This window comes from Paramormyrops kingsleyae, chromosome 2, assembly GCF_048594095.1.
Source record: "Paramormyrops kingsleyae isolate MSU_618 chromosome 2, PKINGS_0.4, whole genome shotgun sequence".
Lineage (NCBI taxonomy): Eukaryota > Metazoa > Chordata > Actinopteri > Osteoglossiformes > Mormyridae > Paramormyrops > Paramormyrops kingsleyae.
The window spans coordinates 31,162,123-31,174,356 of record NC_132798.1 but is presented as its reverse complement, the minus strand read 5'-3'; the positions used below and the strand labels follow the sequence as shown (position 1 = coordinate 31,174,356).

The window sequence follows — 12,234 nt, the reverse complement described above, 5'->3', positions numbered from 1 at the left end:
CCCACCCCCAAAACCCAATACATGTTTATGTATTTTGCCTCACATATATGTAGGCAGAAGGGGAACAATGAACAGGAATACTAAGCCTCATATGATTTCTAAGAGACATTAAGACATCTATGTCTATAAAACATTACTACTTATTGTATAATAGTATTGTTTATTTAAATTATTATTATAATTATAATAATTTTAATGCATAAGAAGGTAAAGGAGAAACTGTAAAGGTGAGATTATAAAATGACTGCATATTATCACATTATAGTGGATCGCACACAGTTGCTCGGTTGGGTATGTGTGTGCAGTTTGCATGTTTCATCAGTTTACTCTGGGTACTCAGGGTAACTTACAGGGTGCAGTACAGGGACATGCATTTCGGTAATTTGATTGTCCCTACTGACCACACACTCATGCATTAGGAAAGCGGCTGACCTCAGCTCATTTCTCTCTTTGTCTCCCCCTGTGTATGGGGCACATATTTGGCTCCTATTTCGTGTATTTTTCTGGATGGTACCAGATTAGCTAAACAGTCACACTCAACCGCAGTTAGTTTTATGTCGTTCATTGCAATATTGTAGTATTTAAAATATTCTAGCAGAACTCTGGCACTAGTATTATCTGGATAGCTGGACGCAGATCGTAACAATAGCGGTCTCATGTCCCCACGCCGCCGACAGGGTTTAATTAAAAGAAAAAATAAACATTATAAAACAACCCTTCAAGACAACATGGATGGAAACCGAAGAGATGCGACAGAACTTTAATTCGACGGATAGTTTAATTCAGGCGATTTGGCCATTAGCTCTGGGAAGCAGAGAGAGGCTAACGCGCTAGCAAGCTAACCCGCTAGTACTGTAATAGGCTAGCACGCTAACCGGCTAACCGGCAGATAGGCGGTATCCCCGGGGAGGGATGTGGAAGTCCGTTCCGCGGCTGTCTACTTGTACTTTTATTTTGTCACCGGCACCGAAATGTCGCCGTGTTATGAATGGAGAAGCAGCACCCGGTACTATTACTGCATTAAATTCACGCTCAACATTTACTCCATGCTGTTCTCGGTAAGCGCCCCGCTCTCGGTTAGCTAAGGCGAGCTTTCGCCCGCTTTCTCCCGGTGTCAGTATGTGCCGTCCGCAGCGTTACAGTGTATCTCCTGTTGCTTTTAATTTGTTACGTTTGAAGTGAACGACTTATCCCTGTGTAGTTATTACTATTATTATTGTACCATTAAGCCTAAATGGACACCAGTTTGTTAATCCGTCTGAGTGCTCGTGTCAGTATGGCTGTTTCGCCCATTGTCTGTTGCTGTCTATCTGCCTGTCAGGATGTCAGCCCGTCACCCTCTCGAACTTCCTTTCTCCCTGTTAACTTGTCCGCCTGTGTCAAATGCCTGAAACTCACGGTCAGATTACAGGTGGAGACTTCAGTTTGCTGATAAAATCCACCCGAGAAACTTATTTTAAAAAGTAGTTAAATGTGTGATTTTTTTAAGGGACCAGTGGCAGCAGTGACGTGTATCATTTAGGCACATTTAAACAGGATGGGGCATTTTCCATCATTGCTAACTGTGGTGATCCCCAGCCTATTCTAGGATGTGTAAAGACATTAAATTCATAGACCCCAAAATGAGTGTTTAATTATGTGGCTGGGCTGTGATAAATGAGCCGCCTGGCAGTACTATGGAATCAGCAGAACTGATCTGGGGGCCACTTGCTGCATTGCGGTTATCCTCCGTTTTCCATCTTCCTCTGTTTGGGACATGCTTTGTGAGACCATGAAGTTCCCTAAATTTCCAGGTGGCCTTTGTGCCTTCATTAGACTGGGAGCAATTATTGTTAGGGATGAGTGATGCTTGTGAGATGAGTGTTCCCCTGACCTGTGATGTTTCACACATTTTCTAAACAGAAGTTTTGTTGGGACGGGTATATATGGAATGAGATACTGAACAGGATATAAACATTCATAACCACATCCTGGGGGTTAAAATGCAGTGTTTGCCTCTCCTTCTTGACCACGGCTCTGCGCTGGGGGACACTGTTATGAGAGGTAAGAAGGTCTGGATAGAGAGCCTGCTCCCCCCCAGCAGGCTGTGTCACTGATCTCTTGGTCTGCACCTGTTTGCTTTCTGCTCTGTGTCTTGGCACAGTGGTGATGGCTTCCTTACTGTAGTAAACATCCAAGGTGCAACCGTAAATGGGTCCCTAGGAAACAACTGTCTCTTCTGTTTAGTGTGCGGAGGGGTTAGGGTTGCATAGGGGCAGAAAAATTACAGAAACTTTCCATTCCATTGGAAGTTAAGCTGGGGAATTTTTGAAAGTTGGAAACTTTCCATGGGAATTAATAGGAATATATGGGAATTAGCAGGAAAATTACCAAAATTTTGCAACCCTAGTAGAGGTAGTTTGGCATCTTTAGTGAGAACATCAGCTGTGATTGTCAGCATGCACACATATGTTTACAAGCATTTGCACATGAACACACACACCCTGTGTTCATAGGTCTCTGCCATATTTTGTGTGAAAACCACAGGGCTTTTCCTTTTAATGCATATCGGTTATGGGGCTCCTTTTAACACACTAGGTTTAAAAGTGTAGAACTGTCAGATGGTAATCAGGAATGTGTCAGTTTTTAAGCCTGTCAGTGCAGGGGCTGGAGAACACACTTAACAGGTGTGAGTGTGTCTGTCTGTCTGTGTGTGTGTGTGTTTACATGTGTGTCACAAAGGGATGGATCTCTCTGCAGGTTGAAAGTCCTACTCTGTTTTAGAAGGACCCTGAAATAAGTGGTCCTGGCTCTGGGCTGTTGTCTGGGCGCTCTCTCGCTCTCCTGTTGCCTGTTTTGTTGGTCTGAATTTACACTGCTCCCATCTCTCCCATTCCTCTTGTGTGTGTGGTTTTTTGATGAATATTTTGTCCCAGAATCAATCAGCAGAAATAATGAGTCTCTCCTGTTCGCCCGCACTGTCCCATCTCTGCTTTTCACTTCACGGGAAATTACAGCCATTTTACTGTTCAATTTGTGCTGTCCCTGTGCCTCCATCTCTCCCGCTCCCCACTTTGTGGCTCCTTCTCGTATGTGACCTCTGAGAAACAGTGAGTCATTTTACATCCTCCTCTTCTCTTTTTCTTTCCTTCTATTTCATCCGTTCCCCCCTTTTCATTATCTGGAAGAGGCTGTTAGTTTTGAGGCTCATGCGTAGAGCCTAACACAAGCTGGCTTTGACATTTTGCTTTAAAATGATTTGAAGGAACGAAACAAAACTGAATAGCTTCGAAGCTCCACGTTGCCACACTGACTCCACCGGCTTCTCCGTGCATGTCCCCGTTCCTCCCCCCCCCCAGCTCTGTCATCATTTGTCCACCCACAGTGGTAATGGTGGAAATAAATGCATCATGCTTTTTTCACTTAGGCTTTCTAAATAGTGCCATGAAGTATGAATGCAGTGTCCATCTCCTTCAGATGTGCTGTGTGCAGTCAAACTGTTTTCAGAGGCTGCTCATGGGTCCTGGCAGCTGCTCTGCCTCCTTCTCCTGTTTCCCCATCTTCTGGTTTTAGCTGTAGCCACATTGTTTGTTAGATTACCCTGTTTCCTGATGGATGCTGGTATTAGGAGTGTGGCAGAAATAAGAGCTTCTTCTCTGTGGGGACGTGGCCCCTAAATGTAATGCCAGAATCAGTAGCTGCCTGTCAGATGTCAGCTTTAAATTTTTTTTCCTTTAGGGAGGATAGTCTGTCTTTTAATGGTAATCAAACAGGAAGTGGAAGGCAGGCAGTGTTCATCCACTTCCTGGAATGTACTAATGACTTTCCAAGGACAGTCTGGATTGTCACATATTCGCAGAATGTATTCTTTATACTCCCTCATTCCGGTCTGGCTTTGTCCACCAGCTGTGGCAGGATCAGAGTCATATTCATAGGACAGGAAGTGACCTTATGGGTGGGTGGGGTTACTCTGGCAGTCCATCGAGTTCAGAGCACTTTGCAGGAGATCAGTCCATGCAGTGGGGTGCTGGGGAGCTTACGGCACGGGGGGGTGGGGGAGTTCCCTGAAGAATTGCTGCTGCTGAATAATAATGCAGAGAGTTCTCTGTGTGCAAGTCGGAATGCCAGCAAAGTTTAGTTACAACCTTCCAAGTGGGCAGAGAGACTGATGGTTTGCTGGACTCTTCAGTCCAGAAAGGATGAGCATCCATGAATGATTTACTCTGATTTGCACACACTCCTCAGTAAGAATAACCTGTGTCTGAGGTAATGACACATCTGTTTTAGTGCTGTGTCATTCTAAGTATAATGAATGGGATATGATTCTGTTTGTGTGTGTCTTTCTCCCTGTCAGAGAGGCAATGCTGTGCTGGGATGCTGTGTCAGAGGTCGAAGGTTATTCACACACTAATGAAGCTTAAACATGCTGCTCTGTCAGTCGGGACCCAAAACCCACAAACACCGACATTCAGTTCTGTTTTTGCTTTGACTGCAGAGACTGATCTTCGTGTTATTCCTCCCACTGTCCGCAGCCAAAGTCAGACACCTCTTTATCGTGAAGATATCATGAAAGGTGTTAAACTTCATCCATTCACATTTCAGTGGCACCCCACATTGGTTCCCCTGCAGGGTCATACTTGTTTTCTTTGTCACAAGCTTTGTTTGAGTCAAAGTAAATAGATTATCCTTTTGACAGGATTATTAATGGAGGCATTTCATCATAATTTTTTCCAAGTGAGGGAGGCTGCATGTGTGTTAATGTTAACTCAACTCCTGGGTCCTTGTGTCAGTTTTTCCCTGTATTAATTCGCCCTGTGTTTTCCTGTGTTAATCTATCCTGTGTCTCCCTGTGTTACCCTGTATCAATGTACCCTGTTTCTCCCTGTGTTAATCTGCCATTGCCCTGCAGCTCCTGGGCCTGTGCGTGCTCTGCGTGGGTCTGTATGCAGAGGTGGAGCGTCAGAAGAACCGGACCCTAGAGGGGATATTCCTGGCCCCTGCCGTAGTGCTGATCTTACTAGGCCTGGTGATGTTCACAGTGTCGCTGGTGGGCATGGTGGGATCACTACGGGACAACAAGATCCTGCTGCACATGGTGAGGACTCTGGGGAGGGGGCAGGTATCAGCTTCACAGTGCTGTGTAACTCTGTAGGGTGGTGCGCCGTTAAGCTCTGCTAATTCCAATGAAATTACAGACTCACATTCTGCCTGTGTGTTCCTGTGTCTGCCTGTTTGTTTCTGTGTCTGCCTGTTTGTGCCTGTATCTGCCTGTTTTTCCTGTATATTCAGATGTTTCTCGAAATGCTTAATTGACCAACCTTGTGTTGCCCTGCACCTGTTTTACGTCGTCTTCCATTGTCCCAAGACCAGTTCCAAAGCTAAGAACAGAAGTAAAAATCTCACCAAACAAGAACAATCCCATGATTCATTGTGCCCCAAGTTCATTCTTGGGAGGCAAGTTAGCAAGGCTGCTCTTGCTAAGACTTCAAGTATGTTCTTTGCATTCTTGCTATTGAGAAAGAACCTATCTATGTGTTCTTGTGTCTTCTTGTGTGTTCCTGTGTCTGCCTGCGTCTGCCTGTTTGTTCCTGCGTCTGCCTGTTTGTTCCTGCGTCTGCCTGTGTGTTTCTGCGTCTGCCTGTGTGTTTCTGCATCTGCCTGTGTGTTCCTATATCTATCTGTGTGTTCTTGTCTTCCTATGTGTGTCTATGGGTTACTGTTTCTGCCTGTATCTCCTTGTTTTTCTTGTGTCTGTCTATGTCCCTGTGTGTTTCTGTGTCTGTCTGTTCTTGCATCTGCCTGTGTGTTTTTTTTTTTTTATCTGTCTGTGTGTTCCTGTGTCTGTTTCTGTGTTTCTGAATCTGTCTGTGTGTGTTCCTGTGTCTGTCTGTGTGTGTTCCTGTGTCTGTCTGTGTGTTCCTGTGTCTTCCTCTGTGTGCCCTGTCACGAACCCTAACCATAACCCTTAACCTCTCCTCTGCAGTTCCTCTGCGTGCTCTGTGTCCTGCTGGCTCTCCAAGCTCTTGCACTCATCATTGCCCTCATCTGTGAGAAAAAGGTTAGGTCTTCATTGAGCACCGCTGCTGTAGATCGCCAGTGACTCAGTCTTGGGTGGCCTCGTTAAATGTTGTAACTGTCCCGCTCTCTCTGTGCAGACATCTGGCCTTTTCCATAGCACCATCCGCGAGGGCATTAAGCACTACTACGACGACCTGGACTTCAAGAACATCCTGGACTACGTGCAAGAGAAGGTGGGTGGGTGTGGCCTGTGCTCTGGGACTGGGGTCCTGTCTGATACATATGAGGAATGGATTGTGTGGTGTCTGGGACTATCCTAATGAGGGATTCAGTGAGGTTCTCCTTGTCAGGGTTCTGTCTAGAGCCAAACTTGTTTACTCCTCATTTCTTATTTGATGTTTCTAATCCAGAGCTAATTATACTGTCTCTTATTTACCCATTGGATGCCTGGGATGTGTGGGAGGGTCAGTGACTGGAGGACAGATGTGTCACTAACCTCTGTGTGGGTCTCTAGAGGTGTCCTCACACAATCACAAAATGAGGACTGGGTGGGGGGAGGTGAGGAATCCTGTTAAGCTTCTTGGCGGGAGGGCGGCGTGCCGGGCCGTGTGCGGGACACTTGGGGTGTGACTGACGAGCCTCCTCTCCCCAGTTCTCCTGCTGCGGTGGGGATGAGTACAAAGACTGGGAGGTTAACCAGTACCACTACTGCAATGGCAGTGGCCCCCTCGCCTGCGGGGTGCCGTACACCTGCTGCGTGCGTCACAAGGTGAGCTGTATCCCCGAAACATGGGCAGCCATGGTGCCCTCTGGTGTTCCAGGCAAAGGCGTGTAGCCGGTGAATCATCAGCCCTATAAATGGATTCATGAGCTCAGTATTTAATTACCTCCCACTCTTAGGAAAGGACCGTCCCTTTAGCTTTCTCTCACTGTCCCTAAGCCGTGGGAGGGCCTGGACTTAAGTGGTCCTTAATGTGCTGATAAGGCTCATTGTAGGTCTGGGTGGAGATTGAGATGTTTGCGTTGGCTGTGGATGTGAAGTCCAGCTCTTTATAATGATGGACCTAATGAATGCTTTTCAGTGCTGCTCTGCCATCCTTTCCATCTTTCTCTTTCTGTGCGCGTCTTTCAGGTTGTAGAGGGTGTCGTCAACACACTGTGTGGGTACAGAACCCTACACCAAGAGGTAAGCTCATCAGACTCACCCCTCGCAGCTGTTGACCTGGTCCCTACGTCTCTCTCCAGGAGACCAATCCCCCCCCCCAGTTCACACTTGCTGGTTATGCTGGTTACATAGCCAGAGCGACATCTTTCTGTAGCCTCATTTGAAATTACTCTGTGGATATAGGAGCCTGAGATGTGAGGATTAGCAGTGAGACAACGTCTTTGCCGTTCATCTCGGGCCTGGATCCTGCCCCAGGAAACTCGGAGCGTGGAGCAGCTGTGCCCTGCATACGAAGGCAGTCCATTCCGGAACACACACTCACAGGCCCCCCTATTATTTTCTGAGATGAGTTGGATGATAAAAGGAGGGGTTAAAATCTTATTAAACATGACAGTGGCGGCCCCTTCATAGCGGAAGGGCCCCAGCAGGCACTACACACAAAGAGAGCTGGAGGTGTGAGAGATCATCTCTCCGAAATGATGGACCATACAGGACTGCACAGAGCTCCAGGATCCATCATGTGGATCCAGCTGTTTCTGGCACTGATTCAACAATTTGCACTAAGCGCATCATCCAGCGCTTTTACTGTTGTCATGGAAACGGAAAAGGCGCAGGTAGCGATTTGATCGTTTATGACCATTGTGGTGGGGCTTTGAGTGAGCATGTGACCCATCCCTGGCCCCTCCCCCTCTCTCAGTGTCTCTTTTTCCCTGGGCGGCCCCCTATCCTGCCTTCCAGCACGCCGCATGTCTCTGCTCATCTCTCTCTCCCCCTCTCTCCGCAGCGCGTGGAGCTCGATGGGGTGATACATGTGAGAGGCTGCATCCACGCCGTCAACTTATGGATGGGGGACAACGTGGGTGTCACCCTGGGACTCTGTTTCGCTGTGGGGCTCCCTCAGGTTAGTGAGCCCATTCAGCCCCCCCCCCCCCCCTCAGCAGTCCTAAAGCACAGCTGTCAGAGTCCCACGTCTCCTTCTAGCAGTTGGCACGACAACACCCGCAGCCGCACGCCCATCGCCTGGTTACGCTGCCATGGTTACAGTGCTTAATCTCAGAGGTATCCCCCCCCCCAGGTTACCTGGTATAATTGGATGATCATTAAGAAATCATTTCCACCAAGAGTGAGTTCTTTTCATTTACTAAAGCCAGCAGGTAGGGAGAGAAGGGGGGGGGGCATAGGGTGAGGTGAGGAAATCGCCACCTTTCATTGGATGGGAGGGGTGAGGATGGAGAGGAGAGGAGGCCATTTTAGTCGCACTGGAGGTACCAGGAGAGAAAAGGGGCTGGGAATGTACCAGCCAAGGGCCGACAGACCCTCTCGGCAAAGAATGAATGTTGCACTTGTATAGCAATTCTCAAGACACTCAAGTGCTTTACAGAACCAATGGGGAGCCACTTCAACCACCATTACTGTGCAGCACCCACCTGGATGATGCAAGGGCAGCCATTCTGCACCAGTACGCTCACCCATAGCAGTTAAGACTTCACCAGTTAGATACAGGGGATGAATAGGAGGCCAGATTTGTTAGGGCTATTGTGGGCAGCTTTAGCCAGGACACAGTGGTACCACCCCTACTCTTCTCTGAAGGACACCCCCATTTTTACAGCAGAGCGCACCAGGATCCACACAGACAACAGGATGGGCTCCCCCTGTTGGCCACACCAGCACCTCTTCCATCAGCAATCCAGCTTTCCTAGTTGGTCTCCCATCCAAGTACAGGCCAGACCCAGCCCTTCTTAGCTTCAGATGGATTGAGCAGTCTGAACTGCAGGCGGTTTGGCTGCTGACAGGCGATTTGTAGTAATGTGATCAGAGCCCAGTAGGCCGTTTGCTGAAAGCACCAAGCGGCGAGTGTGTTCTGCTGCTCATCGCTGGAAATCTGCCATTTTTAATCACGCCCTCAGTGGAGTCCCAGGATGATCACATTACTACAACTGCCATGCTGACCTACATATTGTCAGTCTCAGTAAGTTAATTGTGGATATTTTATTTTTCCTGTTTCACTGGGTGTCTGCAGAGCTGGAAAAGAGGGGGAGCTCAATGAATAGACATGTCTTCTCACGTTTATCCGTCTGTCCGTCTTCCTGATCACGTATCCAGTGCAGGGTTGTGCTGAGGTGTGTTTATCTTTTCAGTAAAATAAGGAGCCATTGGCAGGACACCCACTCTGCCCTGAATCCCCACACCTCCCTCAAAAAGTGCAAAATTTTCTGGTCGGGGGGGAGGGAGTCCCCCACGGTATAATCTATAATGTTCTCCAAACATATATGTTATAATTTGGCATATTAAACGGCCCTTATGGTGCTGGGCCCCCTGAATCTGCCAGGTATCCATGCCCCTCTGATGCCCATCTGATGCCCCTCTGATGCCCCTCTGATGCCCCTCTGATGCCCCTCTGATGCCCATCTGATGCCCCTGTGCTGACCCTCAGTGTTTTGTCCTCTTTCCTGCACACAGCTCCTGGGTATCATCCTGAGCTGCCTCTTCTGGAACCTTTTGGTGGAGATGAGCGAGTCGACTGACATGGTGGACTTCCGCTTGCTGAAAAAGGCCGGGTTCGAGTACAGCGAGCTGGACCTGTCCGGCGCCGGCTGGTGCCTCTGTCTGCCCCGGGATGGGGGCTACCTGCCTGTCCCTGCCTCTGAGCCTGAGACCTGGGCCCAGGAGTCCGCCGGGTCGCAGGAAGCTCTCCCCCCTGCTGGAACACAGCTGGATGAGCTAGGAACAGAGCCGGACGAGTGTGGGCCGCAGCCTGCAGTCGACGAAGTAGACAATCAGCTATAGAAATGGACCCTTTCTTTGTTTTAATTTGAAGTCGTATTGACTGGGAAATGTTATTGCACTAAATATGGTACCTAAAAAACACAAAGAAGGAAAGTCTGGTCAGGTTTGCGGGTTGGGATAATGCGAAGAACAAGCATTTTGATATCATCTTATGTTTTTTATACTTTTTTAACCGTTTGTATTGTAATGTTATGTGTCTTAGTTTGGTCTTAACTTCAAACAGATGATAAACGGACTCACACTTCGAATTTTCCAACTCGCTACTACAAATTTTTCCTAGCTCAGGTTGTGTTAAAGGGGATTTTAAAGAACAGGACTAGTACTGCCTCCGTTTTATGTGAGAATGCTATCATTTCGGGCCTGAGTTCCACCCAGGATCCGTATATGGTGGGACCGGTTTTCTCGGTGCATTGATTCCCACATGGCTGTAAACACAGATACTTTGTGGATCAATCAACGTTTATTTTACCAAACATGAATGGTAACACTGTGCTTTTATTCGGTTATGACTGTTAAAAAGCTGCTTTTGTTAGGGATTAAACAAGTAGAGAATGAGATTTGTTTTGCAAAGGGATGTTGGAGGGTGAGAGTGTTCTGGTACTGCTTAGCCCTGTATGGTTTGTGCTGGGAGTCACAGGGCTGGATTTGCACGCTGGTCATTCCCAATAAAATGCATTCGTTTGCATGTCGGTTATGTGGTCGTGACCTGTGTGGCTTGAAGATGAGCCTGGTTCCGGCTCACAGCATGGCTTCTGTCTGACATCCTGCTCATGGTAGCTGGGTCAGCCATGATGGCATGACTCAGTCTTCTGTGCTTTGCAGCTTGGAGCGTGTCTGTGCGTGTGTGTGTGTGTCTCCGTCCACTTGTGTATCTGCGTGTTTCACTCCTGGTTTAGTTGCTACAGAGACCACACCTGGAGAAAACTGGAGGTGCGTGAAATCCCTCACAGCTGGGCCATCACCTTTCTGGGACATCTCAGCGCCCTGGCCTGTAATCTCACTGAAAACAGAGACTTTTAAACCCTAAGGGCTGCTTTTCCCCCTCACAATAAGAGCCCTTTTAAACCATGAACTGTCCCCCTACTGTTTAAGGGGGAGGAAGGGCTCTGCATTCCTCAGTCACCTCAACGTCAAGCCGCAAGAAGTGATTTCGCAGTTCCTGCGTCTCCTGCTATGGCATGAGCTGCTGGTGACACAGCAGGTCTTGGTGTACTTTCTAGGTCTTTAACTACTAAACCACAAGTTTTCCATGAATATAATATATCAATCAATAAAACTGCTGACTAAGAAGTGGGAGTCCTGTGAGTCAGACCCCTGAGCTCCTCCCTGAGTTTTGGCAGCAGACTAACATCGGAAGGTCAGCAGGTATATCTGGCACTGATTATACCCCTCTGTCTATGTCTGTGGTCAAAGCTCCAGCCTGAAAACCCTCTTTATGTAAATCATTTCACAGTTCAGACTCCTGGGCCTGGGTGGGAGGTGGGGGGTGATGTGGTCCACAATCAACCAGAAGAAGCTGGAACTTCAACTTATGCCTTATAGACTTTATCTAAATCACCCTTGTTATAGACTCTCTTACACTCTGGCTTTTGGCTTATAGACTCTTGCTCTCTGCCTTGTGGTTGAGAATGGTAGGCCTCTTTCTACAAAGCAAGCACATGACAGTCTGCTGCTGTTGTTTGCTTTTAATTTTTTTCTGACTGGGTGATTGTATGGGGTTGCCCCTCCCTCCCTTTTATTTATAGTTCAGAGTTCCTAGACATACTCTGACTAATTGCAGTACAATTTGCGTCTCCCCAGCCAGTTCAATGACTTTCAATGTTTGGGCGCACTCCCCTCCCCCTCCCTCTGGTTCTTGAACGCGGTTGCTGCCCTAACCTTCATCAATATTAGCCCCATTGCTGAACGTGGTCATTGCCCTAACCTGACCTCTGACTCCTGACCGTAAGTGAATGCTTGGGCTTGCCTGCCCCCAGTGCTTTAAGAAGGACCATAATATTTACTTTTCTTGGTGGTTTCCCATGGCAGATGAGGGCCGTGTAAACATTATGCAAGACGGCCGAGGCCTGACCAGCGAGCTGCTTTTCTTAATGGATAGGCTGAGATTAGTGCCTGCAACCGGCTGTGTATGTGTGTGTGTGTGTGTGTGTGTGTGTGTGTGTAGGGTGGGGGTTGTATGTACTACATTATGGGGAGCATATGTCCCCACAATATGGTAAAGTATGTTACTTTTTATCTTGTGGGGACATTTTTCAGGTCCCCACAATATAAACATCAATTTTATA

General features: G+C 47.8%; 1 protein-coding gene across 3 annotated transcripts; it reads left to right on the top strand.

The window, feature by feature from the left end:
* Positions 1-406: 406 nt before the first annotated feature.
* On the top strand, positions 407-10,638 carry LOC111848540 (tetraspanin-15). 3 transcript variants are annotated; one of them, XM_072708952.1, is made up of 8 exons: positions 407-1,058; positions 4,889-5,074; positions 5,963-6,037; positions 6,135-6,230; positions 6,650-6,766; positions 7,130-7,183; positions 7,947-8,063; positions 8,772-9,543. In XM_072708952.1, exons 1-8 carry the CDS (start codon positions 972-974, stop codon positions 8,964-8,966), a joined length of 927 nt encoding a protein of 308 aa, XP_072565053.1. In that variant the 5' UTR covers positions 407-971; the 3' UTR covers positions 8,967-9,543. The 3 variants fall into 3 exon arrangements, with proteins under 3 accessions (XP_072565053.1, XP_023676404.1, XP_023676402.1); XM_023820634.2 differs by lacking the exon at positions 8,772-9,543 and adding an exon at positions 9,623-10,638 and having other exon boundaries at positions 409-1,058; XM_023820636.2 differs by lacking the exons at positions 5,963-6,037; positions 8,772-9,543 and adding an exon at positions 9,623-10,638.
* Positions 10,639-12,234: the final 1,596 nt, after the last annotated feature.

Bases quoted from the DNA above. Each gene is read 5' to 3' on its own strand.
- LOC111848540 (XM_023820634.2), top strand. From the start codon at position 972: ATGTCGCCGTGTTATGAATGGAGAAGCAGCACCCGGTACTATTACTGC. The intron at 6,038-6,134 runs GTTAGGTCTTCA...CTCTCTGTGCAG, and splicing joins CCCTCATCTGTGAGAAAAAG to ACATCTGGCCTTTTCCATAG. The intron at 6,767-7,129 runs GTGAGCTGTATC...CGCGTCTTTCAG, and splicing joins CCTGCTGCGTGCGTCACAAG to GTTGTAGAGGGTGTCGTCAA.